We start from the raw sequence: 26727 nt of genomic DNA, 5'->3' as shown, positions 1-26727 counted from the left end.
ATGACAAACGCTATACTACAAACATTTGGTTGAAAAATGACTTGGGGTGGGAGGGGAGGTAAATAGATACAAAAGTCATGTCAGATGTGATGTAGGACAGCTATAGGTCACATGGTATGCCTGTCATCTTGGAGATCATTGTTCAAAGTCTGTCCATTACTTCCCAAAATGATACGTGCAAGATCACATTTATACCGTGAACATTGCCTGTGTTAATATTGGCAATGTTTGAAATTACTTATGTATTCACAATTTTGATGTCCTAATGAAATGTATATGTTTCAAGTTGTTTACTTTGGGCAAGACAGTATAGTTTCATTAAATGAGTGCAGACTTAGTGATTTACTCTGTGGTATAGTATGCAGATTGCACTCTCAGTCTGGGACATCTATTGGGACTCAGGATATGGTTGGTGATATAAGGGGATTAAGGTCAAACTCACACAAGCAACATGACATGGATTAGGCCTAGTGAGTAGTGCTCTGCCCTGTCTGTAGTGGAATATACCACTATACCAGTCTACACCACAATGTTACCCATCTCAAAAGCAGTCCCTGTGAACTTTACTTTTATTAAATGTTTTAATTTAAATAATCTGTCCCCAAAAGGATTAATCCAGATCATGGCGTTGGCAGAAATGACTCTGATTATAAGGGTTTATGTAGTCAAGCCGGCCCATCAGGGATCAGTCGTGCCCTTCACAACGCCATCCCTCAGTCGAAGGCTGGGACTCAGTGACCAAAACTTGAGGACAGAAAAAACAAAAGTGTTGCCTGCAAATCCCCTTGTAGGATATTCACACAGTTGAATCTGATGGTAAGTAGTGGAGCAGTTTGGTGAAGAGCTACAGTAGTAGAGCACTGTCCAGTCCAGCTCTCTCCTACAGTGGACTACCAGAGGAAACATTGTCTCCATGGCCACCGAGGGGATGTCTAGAGAAGAGGCAGAGGAGTACCAGAAACAGCTGGTGGAGGAAAAGTAAGTCAATACTAGAGTTGCCATCAATTTTCTGTTAATTACCTAAATTACTGAATATTCTGGTAACTTGGGTAAATTACCGGTAGCTTTGCCACCCTAGAAAGGAATGCCTTAGGGTTGGGGTCCATTCCATTTCAATTCAGCCAAATACAATTGAAATTAAATGGAAAATACGTTGACAAATGATTATCCTAAATCTGACCCCAACCTCCTTGGAATGATTAAAATGGCCAGTTTTTATTCAAAAGCAAGCAAGAGCAGAGCTTTTAGTTTTAAACTTTGCCTTTTGTGAAATTAGAACTACACTGCATGATCAAAAGTATGTGGGAAAATCATGGCATTAATATTGAGTTGGTCCCTACTTTGCTGTTATAACAGCCTCCACTCTTCTGGGAAGGCTTACCACTAGATGTTGGAACAATGCTGAGGGGACTTGCTTACATTCAGCCACAAGAGCATTAGTGAGGTCGGGCACTGATGTTGGGCGAATAGGCCTGGCTCGCAGTCGGCGTTCCAATTCATCCCAAAGGTCAGGGCTCTGTGCAGGCCAGTCAAGTTCTTCCACACTGATTACAAACCATTTCTGTATTGACCTCGCTTTGTGCACAGGGACATTGTCATTCTGAAACAGAAAAGGGCCTTCCCCAAACTGTTGCCACAAAGTTGGAAGCACAGCATGATCGTTGCATGATGTAGCATTAAGATTTCCCTTCACTGGAACTAAGGGGCCTAGCCCAAGCCATGAAAAACAGCCCCAGACCATTATTCCTCCTCCACCAAACTTTACAGTTGGCACTATGCATTCAGGCAGGTAGCGTTCTCCTGGGCTTGTGTGAGTCTGCTCTGCCATGGAAACCCTTTTCATGAAGCTCCCGACACAGTTCTTGTGCTGACGTTGCTTCCAGAGGCAGTTTGGAACTCGGTAGTGAGTGTTGCTACAGAGGACAGACGATTTTTATGCTACATGCTTCAGCACTCGGCAGTCCCGTGTGCTCCTACACATTTCCACTTCACAATAACAGCACTTACAGTTGACCAAAGCAGCTCTGGCAGGGCAGAAAATTGACCAACTGACTAGTTGGAAAGGTAGCATCCTATGACGGTGCCACATTGAAAGTCACTGAGCTCTTCAGAAAGGCCATTCTACTGCCAACATTTGTCTATGGAGATTGCATGGCTATGTGCTCGATTTTATACACCTGTCAGCAACCGGTGTGGCTGAAATAGCCGAATCCACAAATTTGAAGGGGTGTTCACATACTTTTGTTTAAATAGCGAATGTTTGAATTAGACCATATGTGAGGAATAAAAGTATAAAAGCCAAGGGAGATACAATGGAAATTAGAAAAACACCTGTACATGTACCTTCAAGAGTATTACACTGAAAAAGGTAAAATAAAAATATTTTAACATTTTTGTGAAGAATGTTTTACCACATATTATATATCACGAGAGTCAAACTGAAAAGCAGACACACCATGCAGTCCTAGATTACATCACATCCAGATTATTTCTGGATTACTTTCTGTCTCCAATTGCTAAAATTGGTGGGATTGACAAATGCTGTCATAAACTGGAGATCAACACAAACATAACTATTACTCTGCGGCCCTAGAAACTGATTCTTCATATTGTATTTGATTTAGAACTGACACCAGTAACGTGTCTTCTGTATAGAACTCAACTACCCGGTCGCATTCACAGGTTGTATCACATTTTCACTTCATTTTCATTACAGTACAACGGTTTGATTTGTTTGATCGTAGCTAGCTACTTAGCTAGCTACATAGCCGTCTTTGTATCAAAGATAATTGTGTAGTCTAGAGCGATTTTCTAGGTTCGCTAGCCATCTATTGTCGTTCTTTTAACGCAACGTAACGTAAACAACACTGCTAGCTAGCCTGCTAGCCCCCGAATAGCAACACTGCAGAAACTATTACACTCAACGGAACGACTTGATTAGTGTAGTGTCAACAACGCACCCACTGCCAGCTGGCCTACTTCAGCAGTACTGTATCATTTTAATCATTTTAGTCAATAAGATTCTTGCTACGTAGCTTAACTTTCTGAACATTCGAGACGTGTAGTCCACTTGTCATTCCAATCTCCTTTGCATTAGCGTAGCCTCTTCTGTAGCCTGTCAACTATGTGTCGGTTTATCCCTGTTCTCTCCTCTCTGCACAGACCATACAAACGCTCCTCACCGCGTGGCCGCGGCCACCCTACTCTGGTGGTCCCAGCGCGCACGACCCACGTGGAGTTCCAGGTCTCCGGTAGCCTCTGGAACTGCCAATCTGCGGTCAACAAGGCAGAGTTCATCTCAGCCCATGCCTCCCTCCAGTCCCTCGACTTCTTGGCCCTGACGGAAACATGGATCACCACAGACAACACTGCTACTCCTACTGCTCTCTCTTCGTCCGCCCACGTGTTCTCGCACACCCCGAGAGCGTCTGGTCAGCGGGGTGGTGGCACCGGGATCCTCATCTCTCCCAAGTGGTCATTCTCTCTTTCTCCCCTTACCCATCTGTCTATCGCCTCCTTTGAATTCCATGCTGTCACAGTTACTAGCCCTTTCAAGCTTAACATCCTTATCATTTATCGCCCTCCAGGTTCCCTCGGAGAGTTCATCAATGAGCTTGATGCCTTGATAAGCTCCTTTCCTGAGGACGGCTCACCTCTCACAGTTCTGGGCGACTTTAACCTCCCCACGTCTACCTTTGACTCTTTCCTCTCTGCCTCCTTCTTTCCACTCCTCTCCTCTTTTGACCTCACCCTCTCACCTTCCCCCTACTCACAAGGCAGGCAATACGCTCGACCTCATCTTTACTAGATGCTGTTCTTCCACTAACCTCATTGCAACTCCCCTCCAAGTCTCCGACCACTGCCTTGTATCCTTTTCCCTCTCGCTCTCATCCAACACCTCCCACACTGCCCCTACTCGGATGGTATCGCGCCGTCCCAACCTTCGCTCTCTCTCCCCCGCTACTCTCTCCTCTTCCATCCTATCATCTCTTCCCTCCGCTCAAACCTTCTCCCACCTATCTCCTGATTCTGCCTCCTCAACCCTCCTCTCCTCCCTCTCTGCATCCCTTGACTCTCTATGTCCCCTATCCTCCAGGCCGGCTCGGTCCTCCCCTCCCGCTCCGTGGCTCGATGACTCATTGCGAGCTCACAGAACAGGGCTCCGGGCAGCCGAGCGGAAATGGAGGAAAACTCGCCTCCCTGCGGACCTGGCATCCTTTCACTCCCTCCTCTCTACATTTTCCTCCTCTGTCTCTGCTGCTAAAGCCACTTTCTACCACGCTAAATTCCAAGCTTCTGCCTCTAACCCTAGGAAGCTCTTTGCCACCTTCTCCTCCCTCCTGAATCCTCCGCCCCCCCCTCCTCCCTCTCTGCAGATGAGAAATCAACCATTTTGAAAAGAAGGTCGACGACATCCGATCCTCGTTTGCTAAGTCAAACGACACCGCTGGTTCTGCTCACACTGCCCTACCCTGTGCTCTGACCTCTTTCTCCCCTCTCTCTCCAGATGAAATCTCGCGTCTTGTGACGGCCGGCCGCCCAACAACCTGCCCGCTTGACCCTATCCCCTCCTCTCTTCTCCAGACCATTTCCGGAGACCTTCTCCCTTACCTCACCTCGCTCATCAACTCATCCCTGACCGTTGGCTACGTCCCTTCCGTCTTCAAGAGAGCGAGAGTTGCACCCCTTCTGAAAAAACCTACACTCGATCCCTCCGATGTCAACAATTACAGACCAGTATCCCTTCTTTCTTTTCTCTCCAAAACTCTTGAACGTGCCGTCCTTGGCCAGCTCTCCCGCTATCTCTCTCTGAATGACCTTCTTGATCCAAATCAGTCAGGTTTCAAGACTAGTCATTCAACTGAGACTGCTCTCCTCTGTATCACGGAGGCGCTCCGCACTGCTAAAGCTAACTCTCTCTCCTCTGCTCTCATCCTTCTAGATCTATCGGCTGCCTTCGATACTGTGAACCATCAGATCCTCCTCTCCACCCTCTCCGAGTTGGGCATCTCCGGCGCGGCCCACGCTTGGATTGCGTCCTACCTGACAGGTCGCTCCTACCAGGTGGCGTGGCGAGAATTTGTCTCCTCACCACGCGCTCTCACCACTGGTGTCCCCCAGGGCTCTGTTCTTGGCCCTCTCCTATTCTCGCTATACACCAAGTCACTTGGCTCTGTCATAACCTCACATGGTCTCTCTTATCATTGCTATGCAGACGACACACAATTAATCTTCTCCTTTCCCCCTTCTGATGACCAGGTGGCGAATCGCATCTCTGCATGTCTGGCAGACATATCAGTGTGGATGACGGATCACCACCTCAAGCTGAACCTCGGCAAGACGGAGCTGCTCTTCCTCCCGGGAAGGACTGCCCGTTCCATGATCTCGCCATCACGGTTGACAACTCCATTGTGTCCTCCTCCCAGAGCGCCAAGAACCTTGGCGTGATCCTGGACAACACCCTGTCGTTCTCAACTAACATCAAGGCGGTGGCCCGTTCCTGTAGGTTCATGCTCTACAACATCCGCAGAGTACGACCCTGCCTCACACAGGAAGCGGCGCAGGTCCTAATCCAGGCACTTGTCATCTCCCGTCTGGATTACTGCAACTCGCTGTTGGCTGGGCTCCCTGCCTGTGCCATTAAACCCCTTCAACTCATCCAGAACGCCGCAGCCCGTCTGGTGTTCAACCTTCCCAAGTTCTCTCACGTCACCCCGCTCCTCCGTTCTCTCCACTGGCTTCCAGTTGAAGGCATCCGCTACAAGACCATGGTGCTTGCCTACGGAGCTGTGAGGGACGGCACCTCAGTACCTCCAGGCTCTGATCAGGCCCTACACCCAAACAAGGGCACTGCGTTCATCCACCTCTGGCCTGCTCGCCTCCCTACCACTGAGGAAGTACAGCTCCCGCTCAGCCCAGTCAAAACTGTTCGCTGCCCTGGCCCCCAATGGTGGAACAAACTCCCTCACGACGCCAGGACAGCGGAGTCAATCACCACCTTCCGGAGACACCTGAAACCCCACCTCTTTAAGGAATACCTAGGATAGGTTAAGTAATCCCTCTCACCCCACCCCCTAAGTTTTAGATGCACTATTGTTAAGTGACTGTCCCACTGGATGTCATAAGGTGAATGCACCAATTTGTAAGTCGCTCTGGATAAGAGCGTCTACTAAATGACTTAAATGTAAATGTAATGTGTGATTGACTAATATGAAGATGGCAACGCCATTAGGAATTATGATTACACAAATGGCGAAAAACACATTTTTATCTCTGAAAATATAATGCTAACCTTTACACAACCAGTATCACACAGTGAAAATACAATACATTTTAACCACTTTGGATATTCTATTCAACAATATATTAAAAGTTTTGATAACATGGTTTCTGATCTTGTCTGAAAACAGGATGGAGAGAGATTCAGAGTTCTTGGTAAAGAAGGCTGAGAGGGCTACATTGAGAACGTGCTTAAGAGACAAATACAGACTACCAAAGGTAAGACAGTCTCATGTCATATGGAACAAGATGAGAAATTATTTAGCTACAAATGCCCTCAATAATAAAAAACTATACTGAACGAAATTATAAAACTTAACATGCAACAATTTCAAAGATATTACTGAGTTACAGTTTATATAAAAATAAATTCATTAGGCCCTAATTTATGGATTTCACATGACTGGAAATACAGATATGCATATGTTGGTCCCAGATACCTTTAAAAGGATCAGAAAACCAGTCTGTATCTGGTGTGACAACCATTTACCTTGTGCGACACATCTCCTTTGCATAGAGTTGATCAGGCTGTTGATTGTGGCCTGTGGAATGTTGTCCCACACCTCTTCAATGGCTGTGCGAAGTTGCTAGATATTGGTGGGAACTGGAACAAGCTGTCGCACACGTCAATCCAGAGCATCCCACACATGCTCAATGGGTGACATGTCTGGTGAGTATGCAGACCGTGGAAGAACTGGGACATTCTCAGCCTCCAAGAATTTTGTACAGATCCTTGCGACATGGGGTCGTGGATTATCATGCTGAAACATGAGATGATAGCGGTGGATGAATGGCACAACAATGGGCCCCAGGATCTCGTCACAGTATCTCTGTGCATTCAAATTGCCATCAATAAAATGCAATTGTGTTCGTTGTCTGTAGTTTATGCCTGCCCATACCATAACCCCACCATGGGGTACTCTCCAGTTGAAACCGGGATTCAACCATGAAGAGCACACTTCTACAGCGTGCCAGTGGCCATCGAATGTGAGTTTGCCCACTGAAGTCAGTTACCGCACTCCGAACTGCAGTCAGGTCAATACCCTGTTGAGAACACCGAGCATGCAGATGAGCGTCCCTGACATGCTTTCTGACAGTTTGTGCAGAATTTCTTCGGTTGTGAGGCAAGTTGGATGTACTGCCAATCTCTAAAATGACGTTGGAGGTGGCTTATGGTAAATAAATTAACATTCAATTCTCTGACAATAGCTCAGGTGGAAGTTCCTGCAGTCTGCATGCCAATTGCACGCTCCCTCAAAACTTGAGACATTTGTGGCCTTGTGTTGTGGGATGTAAACAAATGTGTGCACAAAATTTGGCAGAAATAAGCTTTTTGTGTGTATAGAACATTTCTGGGATCTTTTATTTCAGCTCATGAAACATGGGACAAACACTTGCCTTTATATATATTTTTTTGTATATAATTTTCCCTTTTCTATGAATAACATAAGGTGATAATCTTACATATTTTCTCTGTAAATGAGAACACTATCATAAATTAGTAACATGATGCGGAGGCTGTGTCGATCAGTGTCAGAGTGACTCAGTACATGTACAGGAGTCTAAGGCCTGCTAGTCAGATATGCCTAAATACAGTTACAAGATTAAGGCATAAAAAAAAGACTGATCGCAGATATCTCACTTTTGAGCCCAAGACCCAACATGCCCTGTGTTTGTGCGTGTGTCTGTATGCCATCTGTCTCACAGGCTATGCAGGGTTTCTCCCTCTCTTGCAGGGTCCTAGAGGGTCACATGTGATGCTAAATGAAGCTGTTGTTTGAAGTGTTCGCTGTTGGACATAAATCCTCTCAGTAAAGACAGGAACTGCTGTATGCTAAAACATAGTCCAGGAAGAAAAACAATAGAATTTAGACAGGATGATATTGAGACAGTATGTGGGTATAATACACTCCTACTCAGCCAGTCTGACCTGTCTTTCTTGCTGTGTTTAGAGTGAACAGGATGCAAACCTGATGGAGTCGGCAGGAGACGACATCGACGTGCCAGAAGAACTACTCAAAATGGTGGACGAGGACGCCACAGAGGAGGAAGAGAAGGATTCTATCCTGGGCCAGATACAGAACCTACAGAACATGGACATGGACCAGATCAAGGAGAAAGCGTCGGCAACTATGGTTGAGATGAAATCTAAGGCAGAGGAGAAGTGCTGTGTCATGTGATGAGAGAAAACATTGGTTCAGTTGATTAGTTCCTAAGCACCAAGTTTGACCAAGGATATAACTTCCAAGGTTGGACTTCCCTGAAATATTCCAGCTTTCCAGTATTCTAATCTAGACTGTGGATTTGGATTGATCCGAAACATGTATAGTAGACCTTCTACACAGTCTAAATTGAACCAGTCTTAGGTTGGCTAATCTGTCAATAGAGGGTTGAAGAGATGACTCTTAATCTGTCTTTCTCAGAAAGCTGTGGGGAAGAGATCGGGAAAAACATCACAGGGCTGAGAGGGAGTAAGAGTATTTTAGTTGTAATTAAAAAAGGAGTTCTGTTCTTTTTATATACAGCAAACCTCATGTTTTCTTTGCAAGAAAGTACAATTGGGAGGAGAGAAAAAACAATGGTATCATGGTTAAAAATGCTCTGAATTGCTTCGTGTTAAAGACATCCCTCTGAATTTTGGGCCTTTGTAAAACAGTGTATATAACTGGATTTGGCATTTTTGTTTGTAATAAATAGAGACGAATCATAAGAAGCCCATGAAAAACAATCCATGTCCAGAACTCTTGTTTATATAGTGAGACAATGCCTCCCTGTGGATAAAGTTATGACATCTTTATTACATTTAGTAACTGCTCTTAAAGATCATCTACAGAATATGAAAGAGGCTGGTTAAGATCGTTTCAGCAAAGCTTAATAGGTCACATTATATCATCATTATCTAACAAACGGAAAAAGAATCGCAATAAACAACCTTTTCACAGCAGGCTGGATATGTAACCTTTTAAGTACAGCTATACAACTCTGACAGTTATTTCAATTTAAAAATCTAGTCTAAAGTACTAAATACATGTAATCTCCACTAAAGCCAGGCAACTGTATCAAAGAGTTTGCCATGGAATAAACTAGGATTTACAGAGTAGACCTATAAAAATCCACCATAGCCTGATCCCAGATCTGATGGCCATAGGAGAAAGCAAAACAGCAGAAACAGATCTGGCACCAGGCAACCAATGCCCTAGAGAGGGCCTCATCACTGGTGGTGAAACTGCAGGCTATTAATGAAGACTGTCTGCAGCTCGTTTATGTCATCCGTGGTCTCTATGGGAATGCTGGCTCTGCCAGGAGGGTCACTACTAGTACAGCCATAGCGAGAGAAGCAGTTGTCATACAGAGTGGAGCTCACACAACCTGAGCCTCCCACAGCTCCCTGTAAAGGCTCGCACACATCCAGGTAAGGGCTGGAGCAGTGTGGGGAGAGAAGGCCTTGGGGGTGGTGGTGGAGGTGCTCGGCTCTGGGGCTATGGCAGGGGCTGTGGGGCATGGGGCAGGTCTGCAGGCAGCTGTTCCTCCTCATGGTGCGGTACAGGTCTAGTTTGGCAATCAGGGGCTTGCCGATGTTGACGTCAGTGGTCCAGTCCACCAGCTCATCCATGGCCTTGAAAGAGCCCTGTAGACAAACTGTAAACCCCAGCTGATCCTACAGAGGAGAAGACAAGGAGTAGAAGAACATTTTATTAACCTAATATGTTTATACTAGAGCTCCAACGGAGATCAAAACTGTTTTGTCCAAGGTAAGCTCTGCTCTAACATGACACCAGCTACTCCTACAGAGGGGACACATATGAACAGGAAGGTTGATTAAAACGTTTTTGAAGATATCAAACTAAAAGGGCAAAGACAATATAATAATGTCGTAGTAATGTGAGAATGTGGAAAGTGGTGATTATCCTTTGTACACTTACCCTGAGCTTCTGTAGAGAGCTGAGGCGTGTGTACAGGCAGTGCTGGGGAAGACTGCTGGAGAGCAGGTAGATGCCAGTCTCCTCTGGTGTCTCCCTGTTCATCTCTTTGGGATCAATGTCAAGGTCCTGGACAGAACAAAGGAAATCATTTTAGGACAAGACGACCTGCATATGCAAAGTTTTCAGGCAGGTGCTGGAGCCTCAGCATCTTCAGCAGACAGACTCTTTACTATGCTCCTAATGTTGTTTCAATAAACCCCAAGAAAGACAGATCGCTCTCATTGGTATTGAACAGAGCTGAGGAAAACCCTTATGACATCAGTGACATATTGATTTAAAATTTCTTTCCCTATCCCTTTGGTGTTCATTGATCGGAAAAGCTTGGATGGATTAGCTACACCTGTTCAGATCTGTGGACACAAGGGTTAGGGGACAGGGAACAAATTGTGAGAAACTGGTGACAGGAGCTTTTAGGAAGGATCAAGTTGGCATAATTGAACAAGATGAAAGACTGTAGCGTCTCACCGGGGAGAAGTTGGTGACGTGAGCCTGGCAGAAGAACATGTCCTCTGGTTTCTTCACGATGTGGGTGTAAATGACCAGCACGTTGGAGAACTCTGCAGCGAAGCCCAGCTTGATCTGAGCCCCACAGTCAAAGTCCAGAGACATACTCTCAGGCAGTTCTAGAATGAAAACACAACATTATGTCCACAATAATTATATTGGTTGCTTCAGCTAAACAATTCAAATTGAAATGTACTGCATTTACTTTCATTGGTTGATCGTGTCCTTACCGTGAGCCTTGGCCCACTGACGGTTGTGAGCCAGGGCCATGTCAGAGCTGTCACCAGGCAATACAGGGTCAGTCAGAGCCCTCCTCTCTGATAGGCTGCTGCGGATCTCCAGAGCCTGCTTCCCCTTAGTGGCATCGAACTGGCCCATGTCTGGATAACACAAGCAACACCATAACAACATTACCTCAGGCTCTCACAGAAGAAATGTGTTAGGCAAAGTATTATGGCCATGATAATCGATGCATGGAAATATACAGGGTAGGATAGATGTGTTTCTGTACTCCTGTTACTTATTTTGCACGGCACTGCATTAGATCAATACTGTATATTTCATGCCTACATTGACTTGTGCTCCATGACCACAAATACTATAGATGGGGTGACATTTACTAAATGATTAGTTCACCAATACATAATTGGTCCATTGCTCCTAACCCTCAGCCACTCTGTCCAGCAACACAGTGATCTTCTCATCCTCCAGAAGACGTTTCTTCAGAAACTTGACGAAGACACCGTTAGTGAATCCACTAGAGCTCAGCTCAAACGCTTCTGCATCTTGGCAGCTGCACAATAGAAGAATGGAACAGAATTGGGGAATATATCACTTCATTTGTTCATACAAAGTTACATGTTACGAATAGAAGTTTAGACATATATTTGAGTAATCGTCTGATTACTTACGTTGCATATCCAAAGACAATGTTAGCTGTGACCCTCAATAGTATGTTTGGGGTTGTATCATCATGAATATTTCTAAAAATACAAATGTAATAGTTACAGTATTACAACAAACAAGAAATGGTGAGTGGTCTATATCCCATGTTACTAACAGGGAAGCGACATTGAATAGTAGTGAAAAACAAATAAACATAAAACAAACATGGTTAGCACAGTATACTAGTCTTTACCCACCGCTTCCTGCACATATCCAACAGGAACACATTGAGGCCTGTCTCCTTCTCCTGCATCAGTTTGAGGATGCTCTGCACACACAGGCAGTTGGCTGAGTGATACGGGTTTGGAGCATCCACCGGTACCATGAAGCTGTTGCCATAGTTCTCATAACCATGTCCAGCATAGTACAGCAAACCTAAAAAAAAAAAGGTACAGCTAAAGTTTATGGGAGTGAACTAAACGAGACAGTAAATAGAGCAGTGAATGAAATAAAACTGAAAATAGGCTTCACTTTTTAAAACTAGTATTTTATTTTTTATGATTCACTATATTTTGGGAAAACCAGATCAAATAAACTCATATTTGACTGATCGAATTCTTCTAGGTCGGTCTCTCATACTCTAATAGGCCATAATAATGAATGGCGTACCATAGACACCCTTGTGAAGTAAGAGCAGAAACTCGTCCACGGCGTTGCGCATCTCTGACTCTGTGAGATCCAGCAGCGATACTACCTTGAAGTTGAGCTGGCGCAGGAGGTTGGTGAGATCATACACATCAACCATTGGCGCCTTGAGCTGGGGGTGGTTCCGGTATGAGAGGTTCCCGATTAGCAGGGCCACTTTATCTGTCGCTGTGATGAGAGACAAATACCATCAATGACTATGAGTTTAAATCAGTTGTGGAAAAATGTAACATATTGACCAACATGGAGAAAAGGCATTTGATATTCTAGCAGTAATAAAAGGTAACCAAGTACTGGGTGGATTCATTTTGTGTTCTGCTTACCATAAGGTGGTTCTTGATTGCTGTTCAGGATTAGTTCACTGGCACCTACAATCACAACGCTATCATTATACACTACTCAAAAAAATAAAGGGAACACTAAAATAACACATCCTAGATCTGAATGAATGAAATATTCTTATTAAATACTTTTTTCTTTACATAGTTGAATGTGCTGACAACAAAATCACACAAATTGTCAATGGAAATCAAATGTATCAACCCATGGAGGTCTGGATTTGGAGTCACTCAAAATTAAAGTGGAAAATCACACTACAGGCTGATCCAACTTTGATTTAATGTCATTAAAACCAGGCAAAATGAGGCTCAGTAGTGTGTGTGGCCTCCACGTGCCTGTATGACCTCCCTACAATGCCTAGGCATGCTCCTGATGAGGTGGCGGATGGTCTCCTGAGGGATCTCCTCCCAGACCTGAACTAAAGCATCCGCCAACTCCTGGACAGTCTGTGGTGCAACGTGGCGTTGGTGGATGGAGTGAGACATGATGTCCCAGATGTGCTCAATTGGATTCAGGTCTGGGGAACAGGCGGGCCAGTCCATAGCATCAATGCCTTCCTCTTGCAGGAACTGCTGACACACTCCAGCCACATGAGGTCTAGCATTGTCTTGCAGTAGGAGGAACCCAGGGCCAACCACACCCGCATAGGGTCTCACAAGGGGTCTGAGGATCTCATCTCGGTACCTAACGGCAGTCAGGCTACCTCTGGCGAGCACATGGAGGGCTGTGCGGCCCCCCAAAGAAATGCCACCCCACACCATGACTGACCCACCGCCAAACCGGTCATGCTGGAGGATGTTGCAGGCAGCAGAACGTTCTCCACGGCGTCTCCAGACTGTCACGTCTGTCACATGTGCTCAGTGTGATCCTGCTTTCATCTGTGAAGAGCACAGGGCGCCAGTGGCGAATTTGCCAATCTTGGTGTTCTCTGGCAAATGCCAAACGTCCTGCACGGTGTTGGGCTGTAAGCACAACCCCACCTGTGGACGTCGGGCCCTCATACCACCCTCATGGAGTCTGTTTCTGACCGTTTGAGCAGACACATCCACATTTGTGGCCTGCTGGAGGTCATTTTGCAGGGCTCTGGCAGTGCTCCTCCTGCTCCTCCTTCCACAAAGGCGGAGGTAGCGGTCCTGCTGCTGGGTTGTTGCCCTCCTACGGCCTCCTTTCCTGATGTACTGGCCTATCTCCTGGTAGCGCCTCCATGCTCTGGACACTACGCTGACAGACACAGCAAACCTTCTTGCCACAGCTCGCATTGGCCATCCTGGATGAGCTGCACTACCTGAGCCACTTGTGTGGGTTGTAGACTCAGTCTCATGCTACCACTAGAGTGAAAGCACCGCCAGCATTCAAAAGTGACCAAAACATCAGCCAGGAAGCATAGGAACTGAGAAGTGGTATGTGGTCACCACCTGCAGAACCACTCCTTTATTTGGGGTGTCTTGCTAATTGCCTATAATTTCCACCTGTTGTCTATTCCATTTGCACAACAGCATGTGAAATGTATTGTCAATCAGTGTTGCTTCCTAAGTGGACAGTTTGATTTCACAGAAGTGTGATTGACTTGGAGTTACATTGTGTTGTTTAAGTGTTCCCTTTATGTTTTTGAGCAGTGTATTATACAGATATTACACATGGTGGATTGATAAACATTCTCAGGAGATAAACTCCTTCATGTAATGTGCAGAAACATTTAGAATTGCCGGAAACAATGTCCAATAAACAGTGATAGATCATCTCAGATATACGTCAAGGCGTGTCACTTACCAGCTCCAAAGGCAAAAACATCATCTGTTGGAAAACAATTTTAGAACAATTACTAGAATGTATATTTCCTGTGCTTTCATTTCAACTGAATTAACGTAAAAAGTGTCACCGATTAGGTGGGGGTCAGTCAGAAGCCAAACGGATCAACATGCCTAATGTTAACCATTAGTAAATGAGTACCCACTGAAAATATGTCCTGTCTTGAACATTTGCAAATATTAATTGGAAATTGATACGGGACATCTAAGCTGAATCACTGAAAGCTGTGAATGATTATATAATTGAAATGTAGCGATTTTGAGCATCGGTAAAGACGATTTTTCAAATTACAGACAATTTCATACTTTCTGTGGGATTGTTATGATTATGTTGTGCTCTCAAAAATATAAATCAATCAAATGAACGGGCAAAAATTCAAAGGATGAAAAGAATGCATGCAACACCTGGAACCAAACCCTCCTTCTCTATAAAAACAGATTCACTTTGCCATCCCACTGTTTCCAACATGGCCCATTTTATTCATGCACATACTGTACATCTCAGATGGCCAAACTAATAGAAACCAGGCACTTCAACTATACCTTCAGAACACTCCATTGCCCCTGAAAACTGGACAGATATCCTTGGTCCTTTCATTCAAGAACAAGAGTAAGTAATCATCAAGAACTGTCACCAAATTCAATGCGAGTTGTTTTTGCTCATATTGTATACTGATAAACAGACCTTTTGTTGAGGCTAGGATCAATATCATCATTATAGTACTGTAAAATAAAGGATAGTGACATACCCACTAGAATGTCTACTTCATTCGTCCACGTCCTTTCGTTGTTAATACAAATCTCACAGCGATACTTTCCATGATGTTCCAGCAGCAGATACGGAATCTGTTTGAATTAACAAACAATATCAAGCTATTTGAAAAAAATTCAAACTAACTCTCACGGTTTTCATCTGACTTGTATAACATTCAACAGTATTGTAGAGTTCCTGTACTGTAACTAATAAAAAATATGTAAGAGTGCCACTTTAAGAGTATAAATGTGGAACTTTCTACATAGGCGCTCAAGGATGTTAGCATCCTCCTCTGACCTCCTTACCGTGAGTCTCCTCTTGGAGGCCTCTGGAAAGTGAAGGGGCACCCCGTTCCTGTGCCACTGGTAGCGGGGGATAGGTCTCCCTACCGCCCCACACTCCAGCTGCAGAGAGTCCCCCACCAGCAGTCTCTGGCCCTGGGGCTGGATCACCACCTTCAGCCTGCCCTCCAACGAGTGTGACCCCAACCCTGCATGGAAAACATACGTTTATTCAATGTGCAGTCGCTCTGGGGGCGAGTTTAGCGAAAGCTCTGGAGGGATAAAAGATAACGTTAGTGCTACAAAGCGTTCAGGAAACTCACCCCTGTTTTGTCTGTCTTTCACAGAAAGGAGGAACTGACAACGTGTAGAAAATGTTTGCCTTATTCAAATGGAACCGGACAGAAATCAAATTCCAAAAATCCCAGGCAAAAGAAAGACATAATAACAATGTTGTCCATGAACTGATTGAGAGGTAAAAGATAGTGTCTCACCATAAGATGTTGCAACATTCAGGACATCCACCTGAGCCCACTGGCTGAACTCAAAGGAGTCTCCACAATTAACCCTGCAGATGTAGAAGCCTGCGTCTGTCAGTTGGACTGGGCTAATCACCAGGTCTGGAGAAGAACTATTGTGTACCTGGAGAAGTCACAATGTGTCAAATCAATTCATAATACATGAAATATACATCTCTACTTGCACACTCATCTTCTGCACATCTATCATTCCGGTGTTTAATTGCTAAATTGTAATTATTTCACCACTATGGCCCATTTATTGCCTTACCTCCCTTATCCTATCTCATTTGCACACATTGTATATAGACTTTTTCTATTGTATTTTTGACTGTATGTTTGTTTATTCCATCTGTAACTCTGTGTTGTTGTTTGTGTTACACTGCTTTGCTTTATCTTGGCCAGGTCGCAGTTGTAAATGAGAACGTGTTCTCAACGAGCCTACCTGGTTAAATAAAGGTCAAATATATATATATCATTATGAAGCCACAGCTGTCACAATGTTATCTGGTCAAGATTTCAGCAATATCATTATCTGAAAACATGTTTAATGACATGTTTACAACCAATGCATAAACAGTACGGTCTACCTTCAAAACACACCCTAGAAGGCTACCCACCTCCTCCTTGGTTTTGAACCACTGGAATTGAACACCAGCCTTCCCCACAGCATAACAGCTGAGTCGCAGGTTGTGTCCCACTATTATAGCCACAGATTGGGGCTGAATGAGGATCTGGATACCTAAACACAACCATTATGGAAAGAAATTCTCAATAATGATTCAAATATATGTACAATAAATAATCAATACATTTACATACAGGGACCAAAATCAAGAGTCAAGATTAACTTGGCGCCAAAACCATTTATAATCCTGAGCCTTCCCTCCAAGTACCAAAAATTGTCAATAGTCAGCGAACACATCTTATAAAGATGCTCTGTATACCTGGTGGTTTGACACACTGTAGGGCCTCTGTATGGCCCATGGTTTGTAGTAAGTCTACCAGATGGCCCAGTGTGCACCCTCTGTCTCCCATGAGCCTGAGCAGCACGCGGCTGGGGCTGCCCTCCAGCTCCAACACCTTCAGAGAGCACATCTCCATCTCATCTGAACTGCACAGTGGAGGAAAAGGCAGAATTTATGCAAACAGTAATACACACACTGTCTATGACACTATTTAATAAGAAAAAAATATATGAACAGCAGGGGAGGCACATAGCTCACAAGTTAGTTCACTCGTAGGAAATGTAAAATGCACAGGAATACTGATAACATGTATTATTGTGTTATAACAGTATGTTGACGATAGGGATAACATTTATACTGTAAAATCAAACAAGTAAACTAACATGTTTAAAGAATAACCCTTCAGACTTGCTAAACCGACCACAAGATGGCGCTATTATTCCTTTTAGGTCGTTAGGTAATACCGCATCAGGTAGAACTACGCCCTCTAAGGATCTTCGCGCGTCCATCAGACGGGCTGTTCGACTGCTTAATTAGGCTTACCTCACCCTAAAACGCCGGTCATTGCCGACCATCTCCCCGAGTTTACGCCATCCTTTACTGTTGGTTTTATCCAGAGCCTCACACAGTTTCCTCAAGACAGGTTCTTTCAGAAAATTTAAGTTTAAAGACCGGTCAGATGAATCCGACATCTCAGCGAGTTACTGTAGTTCAGTTCAGTCAATTTGAAAAAATCAGAACATTTGTGAAATGAAAAATATGTCGTAGTTTGAAATCAGGTGTTCGACACAGAAGAGGTAGATACATGGGCATGGTCGCTGCAGAAGTTTGGGGGAATTCCGAAGATCATTCTGGGAGGGCCAAAAAGACACAAATATTCAGACGAGTTGGTGTTACTTCCTGAAACAGCTTACAAATAGTGATATTACACTCCTACCACTGGGTGGGACTTTCGGTTTTAGTTATGGGTCTTCCGTTTTTGCCCCAATACTCTAAACTTGCATCCTTCCTTACCTCCTTGATCACGATATTCTCTGAACGTAAGGACGAATGACAGAGGAAGGGTGCATTATTAAGAGAAATGGAAAAGGAAATACCCTAGTCAGTTGTACAACTGCATGGATTCAATTGAAATGTGTCTTCCGCATTTAAACCCTAATTGGGTTGACTAATTCCGAATTAAAACTGTATTAGTATGACTTATAAACTGCCTAAAGAGTTCCCACATCTGAAATAAATTATTTGTATTAATCTGTTTGGTTCCACTTTAATTATTTCTAGTCATAGATCATCATTTTTCAATGGTTAGTAATACCAAATATGTTCAATTATACTGACAAGATAGTCGAGTGACCACTCTAACAATGAAAATACATGTCCTCAAAGATGGAGAGCAGGAGGGTGGGGGCGAGATCAGGTGGGATCATTCTAGCCAATGAGAGGGCAGATACGCCTGTGAACAACAGGCACAACTCCGATAAAAAGTCATATTTTTCAGAGTTGCCAAAAAGCCACGTGGTCCACTTATATCAGTGCATTCATAAAAACCGAACCATTTTGTATGAATACAAACCAAACCATTACAAAACGTCTATTCCATCTAATAAGCCTCAGGTAGCAAATTAGCAATTACATTTTTTGTTGACCAAATTAAACATGCTCATTGTCGAATAACATCTACGGGCTGTAGTGGAGCGGCCAAGAGTTTCAGGTTCCTTGGTGTCCACATCATCAACAAAATATCATGGTCCAAACACACCAAGACAGTCATGAAGAGGGCATGACAACACATTTTTCCCCTTGAAACGATTTGGTATGGTTCCTCAAAAGCACCATCGAGAGCATCCTGACCGGTTGCATCACCACCTGATATGGCAACTGCTCGGCATCGACCGCAAGGTGCTACAGATGGTAGTGCGTACAGCCCAGTACATTACTGGGGCCAAGCTTCCTGCCATCCAGGCCCCCAAAAATTGTCAAAGACTCCATTCACCCAAGTCATAGACTGTTCTCTCTGCTACCACAACACGTCAAGCGGTACCGGAGCAACGAATCTAGGTCCGGAAGGCTGCTTAACAGCTTCTACCCCTAAGCCATAAGACTGCTGAACAATTAATCAAATGGCCACCTGGACTACTTACATTGACCCCCCCTTTGTTTTTACACTGCTGCTACTCACTGTTTATTATCTATGCATAGTCACTTTACCCCTACCTACATGTACAAATTACCTCGACGAACCTGTACCCCAACACGTTGACTTGGTACCCCCTGTATATAGCATCGTTATTGTTATTTAATTGTCTTACTTTTTATTTTATTCCATTTGACATTTATTTAGTAAATATTTTCCTAATTATTTGTCTTGAACTGCATTGTTGGTTAAGCGTTGTAAGTAAGCGTTTCACTGCAAGGTCTACATCTGTTGTATTCGGCGCATTTGACAAGTAACATTTGATTTTATTTGACCTCCATTAAAGATTCTCTATTATATTGACAAGATAATAGAGTGACCGCTCTAACAATAGAAATACATGTCCTCAAAGATGCAAGGCAGGCGGGAAGAGGCGAGATCAGGTGCGACCATTCTAGCTAATGAGGGCAGATACGCGTGTGATAAACGGGCCATAGAGATAGATAGAGGATTCATATTTGGATCTGCCATTATAGCGTCTGCTAGAGCATGGGTAGCGCCATTGAGGCTATCTCCATTTTAAAGTAGTCATTGGCTGATTGCTCCCAACTAATAGGAATCCCAAACTAGTTGACTACTTCAAAATGGTGTAAGCCCTCAATGGCAATGTCCATGCTAAAATATGTAAGTAGATATCCAGATATAAAGTCGTTTTTTTTCAGTTGGCAAAATGCCACGTGCGTCCACTTATATCCGTGCATTCATAACAACCTCACCATTACGAAACTTCTATTCAATCAAGTTTAAGCTCCATGTAGCAAATTTGCAATAACATTTTATGTTGACCAAATTCTACACTCTCATTGACCTCCATATTTATTTTGTGGGTTGATTTTTGTGGGCAGATTTGGGGTGGAGCAAAACCTCTTCCTCTCTGACTAGACTGACTATACAGGTAACGATGTGAATGTTCCAACGCAGCAGAGGCTTTGACAACTGTAGGCTACAAAATAAGATGTGATATTTGTTGAGATAAGAAAAATTAATGCAATTCAAGAACCCACCTCTTGTGTCAGCACTTTAACCACGAGTCCAGTGGATTCGTGCTTTACCTAGGTGAGTACTGTACTTTTTTCAATGTAACTCATTTGACTTTTTTACTCAAATGTACATGTTTTTTCAAATACAACATTATGTAAGTTAAAAAATATTGCGTGTATTACAACTTCATGTAAATGACATTTTATTGACTTACCTTTATAGACTAAAGTAATGTGATATGACGATTTGGGTTATGTTGGCTACAGTAGTTAGTCTTTGGGCTGGTGAACAATGGGAACTTGGCCTGAAATAGCCATAAAAATAACTAGTATGCCAAACTCACGATATTACTAATAAACATTTACACTTGGATACGTCATTTTATTTTTGTTAAGATAACATAAATGAAAAAACAATGTCTAAATGTAAATGTTTATTATTAATATCAAATGTTTTCTCACAACCATATTTTATATTGAACAACACCAAAAGCAAATTCAGTAACTTTCTATGAGGTCATACACCAGCTCTCCACAACCCACCTAAGTGTTGCCCTGAGAAACTACCATCACATAACCTTGTAAATGATCTGGGTTAGTCAGACCTGTATTGACCCGTATTACCTGTATTTATTTTGATTTCGAATGGCCCACAATGTCATAGCCACTGTTTGTGGTGACGGGTCACGGGTGCAGCAATAACATTCTTAGGCACATCTCTTTTCTATCGACTGTTTTGGGTTGTTAGTCTTTCGTCTTTCAGTTGTTTATATCAGGGCAGAGACTCAGGAAAATGGACTTACCAACAGGGTAACACAGGGTAAAAGTACTAAACACTAAATATGTTTCAGTAAGTAAATTAAGCTGTTATTAATCATAACTGCCAGAAGTGTGTTTTGAAATTAGGCCAAATGATCCCAAATTGTGCAAGAATAGCCTCCCTCATTCTTAATGCTCATCTTATCCCTCCTTGATTGTGATTAGTGATCTCTTTAAACTCCTCTTTCATTTGACTTTGCACACTCTTGCTCTAGTAGCGAAATTCCTTAGATCACATAAAGGACAAATATAGCCCTGAAGAATATGGTTGCAAAGTTTGTGTCCAACTTTTCACATACTACCACAAATTTTACTCAAGTGCATCTCTAATATTTCATGCAGAGAAACATAGTGTGTGTGTATGTATTGTGAGAGAGTTTACTAAATAAATGTGTAGGATTTAGAAAGCTATACCAGCTATGCTACTTTCAACACCCCCTTCTGGGTCAGTACGGTGTGTCTGTTATCTTCCTTCTGAAAATAATCACTTAGACAAGGGCCCTAGTGACAGGACCCTACCGCTCACAGTGCTTTAAACTGAAAACCGTCTCAAAGTCCATTACCAGATGTTCCATCTTTGATCCACTCTCTTGTGTTTACTTGTAAAATGTCAAGACTGGGGGATTTCTTAACTTTGTGGTTAATGGCATTTCATTGATGTTGCTGTGAATGAGTTAGATGTCTAATTCCTTTGATGTCTAATCATGTATTTTCTCCTCTGTTACATTTAATTTGGGGGCCAATGGTGTATTTAAAAGGAGATATTTATGATTTATTTATGGATTTGCTAAATTCACCGTATTGTACATGGTCATTAGCATGATACATGATCCCAATTTTAGCTTCAAGATGCTGGTAATATGAAAAACCGAAAAAGTAGACTGTGCTGATTTATTGGCAAACGTACATTAAACCATATCGTGGGGCATAGTTTAAAAACTCAGTGGATAGTGCTAAAACAATGACGTCCCATCTGAATTCTGCCATCTTTATGCACATTTGCCATTGTTTACCCTTTTATGTTTTTTTTTATCAAGTAAAAACAAGACCTTTGTAGCTTTAACTTAAGCCATGTAATGTCACATCCCTTTCCAGGGCCCACCATCACTGTCTGTGAGGTTAGGGGCAAGATGTGGGGAGAAGTTGGAGGAGCGTTGGTGTTGTTGCTGCTTTCGGAAGTCTTGGACTGCATTGGTAAGTTATAAAGCCATGGATGTAACTGTTGCTGCATCGCAAACAAACAACATATTAGTCTTGGGAATTCAGTTGGGAGGGGGGGGGGGATCATATTGTATTAATCTAAGTTGGCATTGTACACTGAGTGTACAAAACATTAGGAACATCTTCCCCCCTTTTGAACCCCCTTTTGAACTCCGCATTCCACAGGGATGCTTGCCCATGTTGACTCCAATGCTTCCCCACGGTTGTGTCAAATTGGCTGGTAGTGGATCTCTACTCCGAATTGCTTGCTCCATCTCATCCCACAGATGCTCAATTGGATTGAGATCTGGTGACTGGGCAGGTCACTGCAGGAAGCTGAATTCACTGTCATGTTCGTGGAACCATTACTGGACAATCATAGCCTTGTTGTAACGGTTCTCTTAGTGTGAAGGAGAGTCGGACCAAAATGCAGCGTGTAGATTGCGATCCATGTTTTAATAAACAAACGTAACACGAATCTAAATACAAACACTACAAAAACCAATAAACGTAACGAAAACCGAAACAGCCTATACTTTTGTACACTAACACATAGACAGGAACAAGGACACTAAGGACAATCACCCACGACAAACCCAAAGAATATGGCTGCCTAAATATGGTTCCCAATCAGCGACAACGATAAACACCTGCCTCTGTTTGAGAACCACTCCAGACAGCCATAGACTTTGCTAGATCACCCCACTAGCTACAATCCCAATATATACACACCACATACAAAAACCCATGCCACACCCTGGCCTGACCCAATACATGAAGATAAACACAAAATACTTAGACCAGGGCGTGACAGAACCCCCCCCTAAGGTGCGGACTCCCAAACGCACCTCAAAACAATAGGGAGGGTCCGGGTGGGCGTCTGTCCATGGTGGCGGCTCCGGCGCGGGACGCGGATCCCACTCAGTCAATGTCTTAGTCCCCTCTCCTCGAGTCCCTGGATAGTCCACCCTCGCCGCCGACCATGGCCTAGTAGTCCTCACCCAGAATCCCACTGGACTGAGGAGCAGATCGGGACTGAGGGAAAGCTCGGGAGTGAGAGAAAGCTCGGGAGTGAGAGGAAGCTCGGGAGTGAGAGGAAGCTCGGGAGTGAGAGGAAGCTCGGGAGTGAGAGATCTACCAGATCCTGGCTGGCTGGCAGATCCTGGCCGACTGGCGGATCTGGCGGATCCTGGCCGACTGGCGGATCTGGCGGATCCTGGCCGACTGGCAGATCCCGGCCTACTGGCAGTTCTGGCAGATCCCGGCTGACTGGCGGATCTGGAAGAGTCTGGTTGACTGGCGGATCTGGAAGAGTCTGGTTGACTGACGGATCTGGAAGAGTCTGGCTGACTGGCGGATCTGGAAGAGTCTGGCTGACTGGCGGATCTGGAAGAGTCTGGCTGACTGGCGGATCTGGAAGAGTCTGGCTGACTGGCGGATCTGGAAGAGTCTGGTTGACTGGCGGATCTGGAAGAGTCTGGTTGACTGGCGGATCTGGAAGAGTCTGGTTGACTGGCAGATCTGGAAGAGTCTGGTTGACTGGCAGATCTGGAAGAGTCTGGTTGACTGGCAGATCTGGAAGAGTCTGGTTGACTGGCAGATCTGGAAGAGTCTGGTTGACTGGCAGATCTGGAAGAGTCTGGTTGACTGGCGGATCCTGGCAGACTGAAAGATCTGGCTGCTCCACGCTGACTGTCGGCTCTGGCTGCCCCACGCTGACTGGCGGCTCTGGCTGCTCCTGGCTGACAGCTCTGGCTTACAGACTAGCAGTTCTTCTGGCAGACTGACCTCCTTTCAGACTGCCAGCTCCTTGCAGACGGACAGACTTGCAGACTGGCAGCTCCTTGCAGACTGGCAGCAGCTGCCATTTGCAGACGACTTACAGACAGCATTCTACGTATGGGTGGCAGACTGGCAGCCATGCTCTACCAACTGAGCTACAGAAGGACCATGTCTGCAGCTCCTTGCAGACTGGCAGCTCTGGCTGCTTCATGCAGACTGACATCTCTGGCTGCTTTATGCAGACTGACAGCTCTGGCTGCTCCATGCAGACTGACAGCTCTGGCTGCTCCATGCAGACTGACATCTCTGGCTGCTCCATGCAGACTGACAGCTCTGGCTGCTCCATGCAGACTGACATCTCTGGCTGCTCCATGCAGACTGACATCTCTGGCCATGCAGACTGACATCTCTGGCCATGCAGACTGACAGCGCTGGCTGCTCCATGCAGACTGGCAGCTCTGGCTGCTCCATGCAGACTGACATCTCTGGCCATGCAGACTGACAGCGCTGGCTGCTCCATGCAGACTGGCAGCTCTGGCTGCTCCATGCAGGCTGTCAGCTCTGGCTGCTCCATGCAGGCTGGCAGCTCTGGCTGCGCTGAACAGATGGGAGACTCCGGCAGCGCAGGAGAGGAGAAAGGCTCCCACAGCGCTGGAGAGGCGGGAGACTCCGACAGCGCAGGAGAGGAGAGGCGCACTGTAGGTCTGATGCGTGGTGCTGGCACTGGTGGTACTGAACCGAGGACACGCACAGGAAGCCTGGTGCGGGGAGCTGCTACCGGAGGGCTGGGTTGTGGAGGTGGTATTGGATAGACCGGACCGTGCAGGCGCACTGGAGCTCTTGAGCACCGAGCCTGCCCAACCTTACCTGGTTGAATACTCTCGGTCGCCCTGCCAGTGCGGCGAGGTGGAATAGCCCGCACTGGGCTATGCAGGCGAACCGGAGACACCGAGCGCAAGGCTGGTGCCATGTAAGCCAGCCCAAGGAGACGCACTGGGGACCAGATGCGTAGAGCCGGCTTCATGGCATTTGGCTCGACGCTCAATCTAGCCCGGCCGATACGTGGAGCTGGAATATACCGCACCGGGCTATGCACCCGCACTGGGGACACCGTGCGCACCACTGCATAACACGGTGCCTTCCCGGTCTCTCTAGCCCCCCGGTAACCACAGGAAGTGAGTGTAGGTCTCCTACCTAGCGTAGCCCTACACCCTGTGAGCCCCCCCCCAATAAATTTTTGGGGCTGACTCTCGGGCTTCCATCCGCTACGCCGTGCTGCCTCCTCATACCTGCGCCTCTCAGCTTTCGTCGCCTCCAGTTCTTCCTTGGGGCGGCGATATTCTCCAGGCTGAGCCCAGGGTCCTTTACCATTCAGTTCATCCTCCCATGTCCATTTCTCCAGGTAGTGCAGCCTCTCCCACTGCAGCTGCTGCTGCTTCTGCTGCTGCTGCCTCTGTTGCCTCTCCTGTGGCTCCTGCCTGTTGACACACTGCTTGGTCCGTTTGTGGTGGGTGATTCTGAAACGGTTCTCTTGGTGTGAGAGTTGGACCAAAATGCAGCGTGTAGATTGGGATCCATGTTTTAATAAACAAACGTAACACAAATCTAAATACAAACACTACAAAAAACAATAAACGTAACGAAAAACGAAACAGCCTATACTTGTGTACACTAACACATAGACAGGAACAAGGACACTAAGGACAATCACCCACGACAAACTCAAAGAATATGGCTGCCTCAATATGGTTCCCAATCAGAGACAACGATAAACACCTGCCTCTGATTGAGAACCACTCCAGACAGCCATAGACTTTGCTAGATCATCCCACTAGCTACAATCCCAATATATACACACCACATACAAAAACCCATGCCACACCGTGGCCTGAAACCAATACATGAAGATAAACACAAAATACTTTGACCAGACACTTGTGGCATGGACCATTATCGTGCTGAAATGAATTTACAGATGGATACACTGCTGCCATGAGGATGCATGTACTCATGTGGTTTTCTCCATCCCCTAGTCCTCCCATCAGAGTGAAATTGCAGAAATCAGGCAATGTGTTTCCAATTCTCCAGTGCCCCATGTTTTCATTCCTTTGCCTACTGCAACCACAGTTTCTTGTTTTTTGCTGAAAGATGTGGTACTCTGTAAGGTTATTGGCAGCCGTACCCCATTTGTGTCAAGCTACGATGATTTGTAAATTATTTTATGGGTCTTTCGGCACCAATGTTATACTGGACTGTCAATTGACTAACTGTAGCCTGTCTGCTCTTCACAATTTGTGTCAGTCTCCTTTGTCCTCTTTCATCAATGACCCGTTTTGGGCTGCCTGCTGGCCTGCCTTTAGCTAGATGTTCTTTGGGTGGTGGACCATTTTTTGATACACTAGGGAAACCGTTGAGCATGAAAAACCCAGCAGCATTGCAGTTCTTGACACACTCAAACCGGTGCGCCTGGTTCCTAATACCAAAACCTATTCAAAGGCACTTAAATATTTTGTCTTGCCCATTCACCTTCTGAATGGCACATATACAAAATCCATGTCTCAATTGTCAAAACATTGTCTTAAAAATCATCATTTAACCTGTCTCCTCCCCTTCATCAACACTGATTTGAAGCAGATTTTTTTTACATCAATAAGGGATCATAGCTTCACCTGGATTTACCTGGTCAGTCTCTATCATGGAAAGTTTTGTACACTCAGTGTATATGGTG

General features: G+C 44.9%; 3 protein-coding genes across 5 annotated transcripts in view; 2 read left to right on the top strand and 1 right to left on the bottom strand.

Moving 5' to 3' along the window:
* Positions 1 to 717: 717 nt before the first annotated feature.
* On the top strand, positions 718 to 9143 carry LOC124034481 (complexin-4-like). Its single transcript, XM_046347739.1, has 3 exons — positions 718 to 978; positions 6411 to 6498; positions 8232 to 9143. The coding sequence occupies exons 1-3, from the start codon at positions 914 to 916 to the stop codon at positions 8457 to 8459; spliced, it is 381 nt and encodes a 126-aa protein (XP_046203695.1). The 5' UTR covers positions 718 to 913; the 3' UTR covers positions 8460 to 9143.
* malt1 (MALT paracaspase 1) lies at positions 9008 to 17959 on the bottom strand. 3 transcript variants are annotated; one of them, XM_046347738.1, is made up of 17 exons: positions 17573 to 17959; positions 17004 to 17170; positions 16677 to 16798; positions 16033 to 16180; positions 15563 to 15747; positions 15253 to 15349; positions 15047 to 15094; positions 14466 to 14489; positions 12680 to 12724; positions 12321 to 12524; positions 11909 to 12086; positions 11678 to 11749; positions 11432 to 11559; positions 10997 to 11146; positions 10728 to 10885; positions 10203 to 10328; positions 9008 to 9937 (listed from the first exon to the last, which is right to left on the bottom strand). In XM_046347738.1, the coding sequence occupies exons 1-17, from the start codon at positions 17587 to 17589 to the stop codon at positions 9491 to 9493; spliced, it is 2316 nt and encodes a 771-aa protein (XP_046203694.1). In that variant the 5' UTR covers positions 17590 to 17959; the 3' UTR covers positions 9008 to 9490. The 3 variants fall into 3 exon arrangements, with proteins under 3 accessions (XP_046203694.1, XP_046203692.1, XP_046203693.1); XM_046347736.1 differs by having other exon boundaries at positions 17568 to 17957; XM_046347737.1 differs by lacking the exon at positions 15047 to 15094 and having other exon boundaries at positions 17568 to 17957.
* Positions 17960 to 19852: 1893 nt separating this feature from the next.
* Positions 19853 to 26727, top strand: part of prlrb (prolactin receptor b) — a 29079-nt gene continuing 22204 nt past the window's right edge. The window contains exons 1-2 of the mRNA XM_046347735.1: positions 19853 to 20274; positions 22113 to 22211. Coding sequence (XP_046203691.1) covers positions 22148 to 22211 — 64 coding nt within the window. The 5' untranslated portion in view covers positions 19853 to 20274; positions 22113 to 22147. The remainder of the gene's footprint in view (positions 20275 to 22112; positions 22212 to 26727) is intronic.

The sequence above is a fragment of the Oncorhynchus gorbuscha genome, linkage group LG04, assembly GCF_021184085.1.
Source record: "Oncorhynchus gorbuscha isolate QuinsamMale2020 ecotype Even-year linkage group LG04, OgorEven_v1.0, whole genome shotgun sequence".
NCBI classification, from domain to species: domain Eukaryota; kingdom Metazoa; phylum Chordata; class Actinopteri; order Salmoniformes; family Salmonidae; genus Oncorhynchus; species Oncorhynchus gorbuscha.
This window is presented reverse-complemented; position numbering and strand designations above follow the sequence as displayed.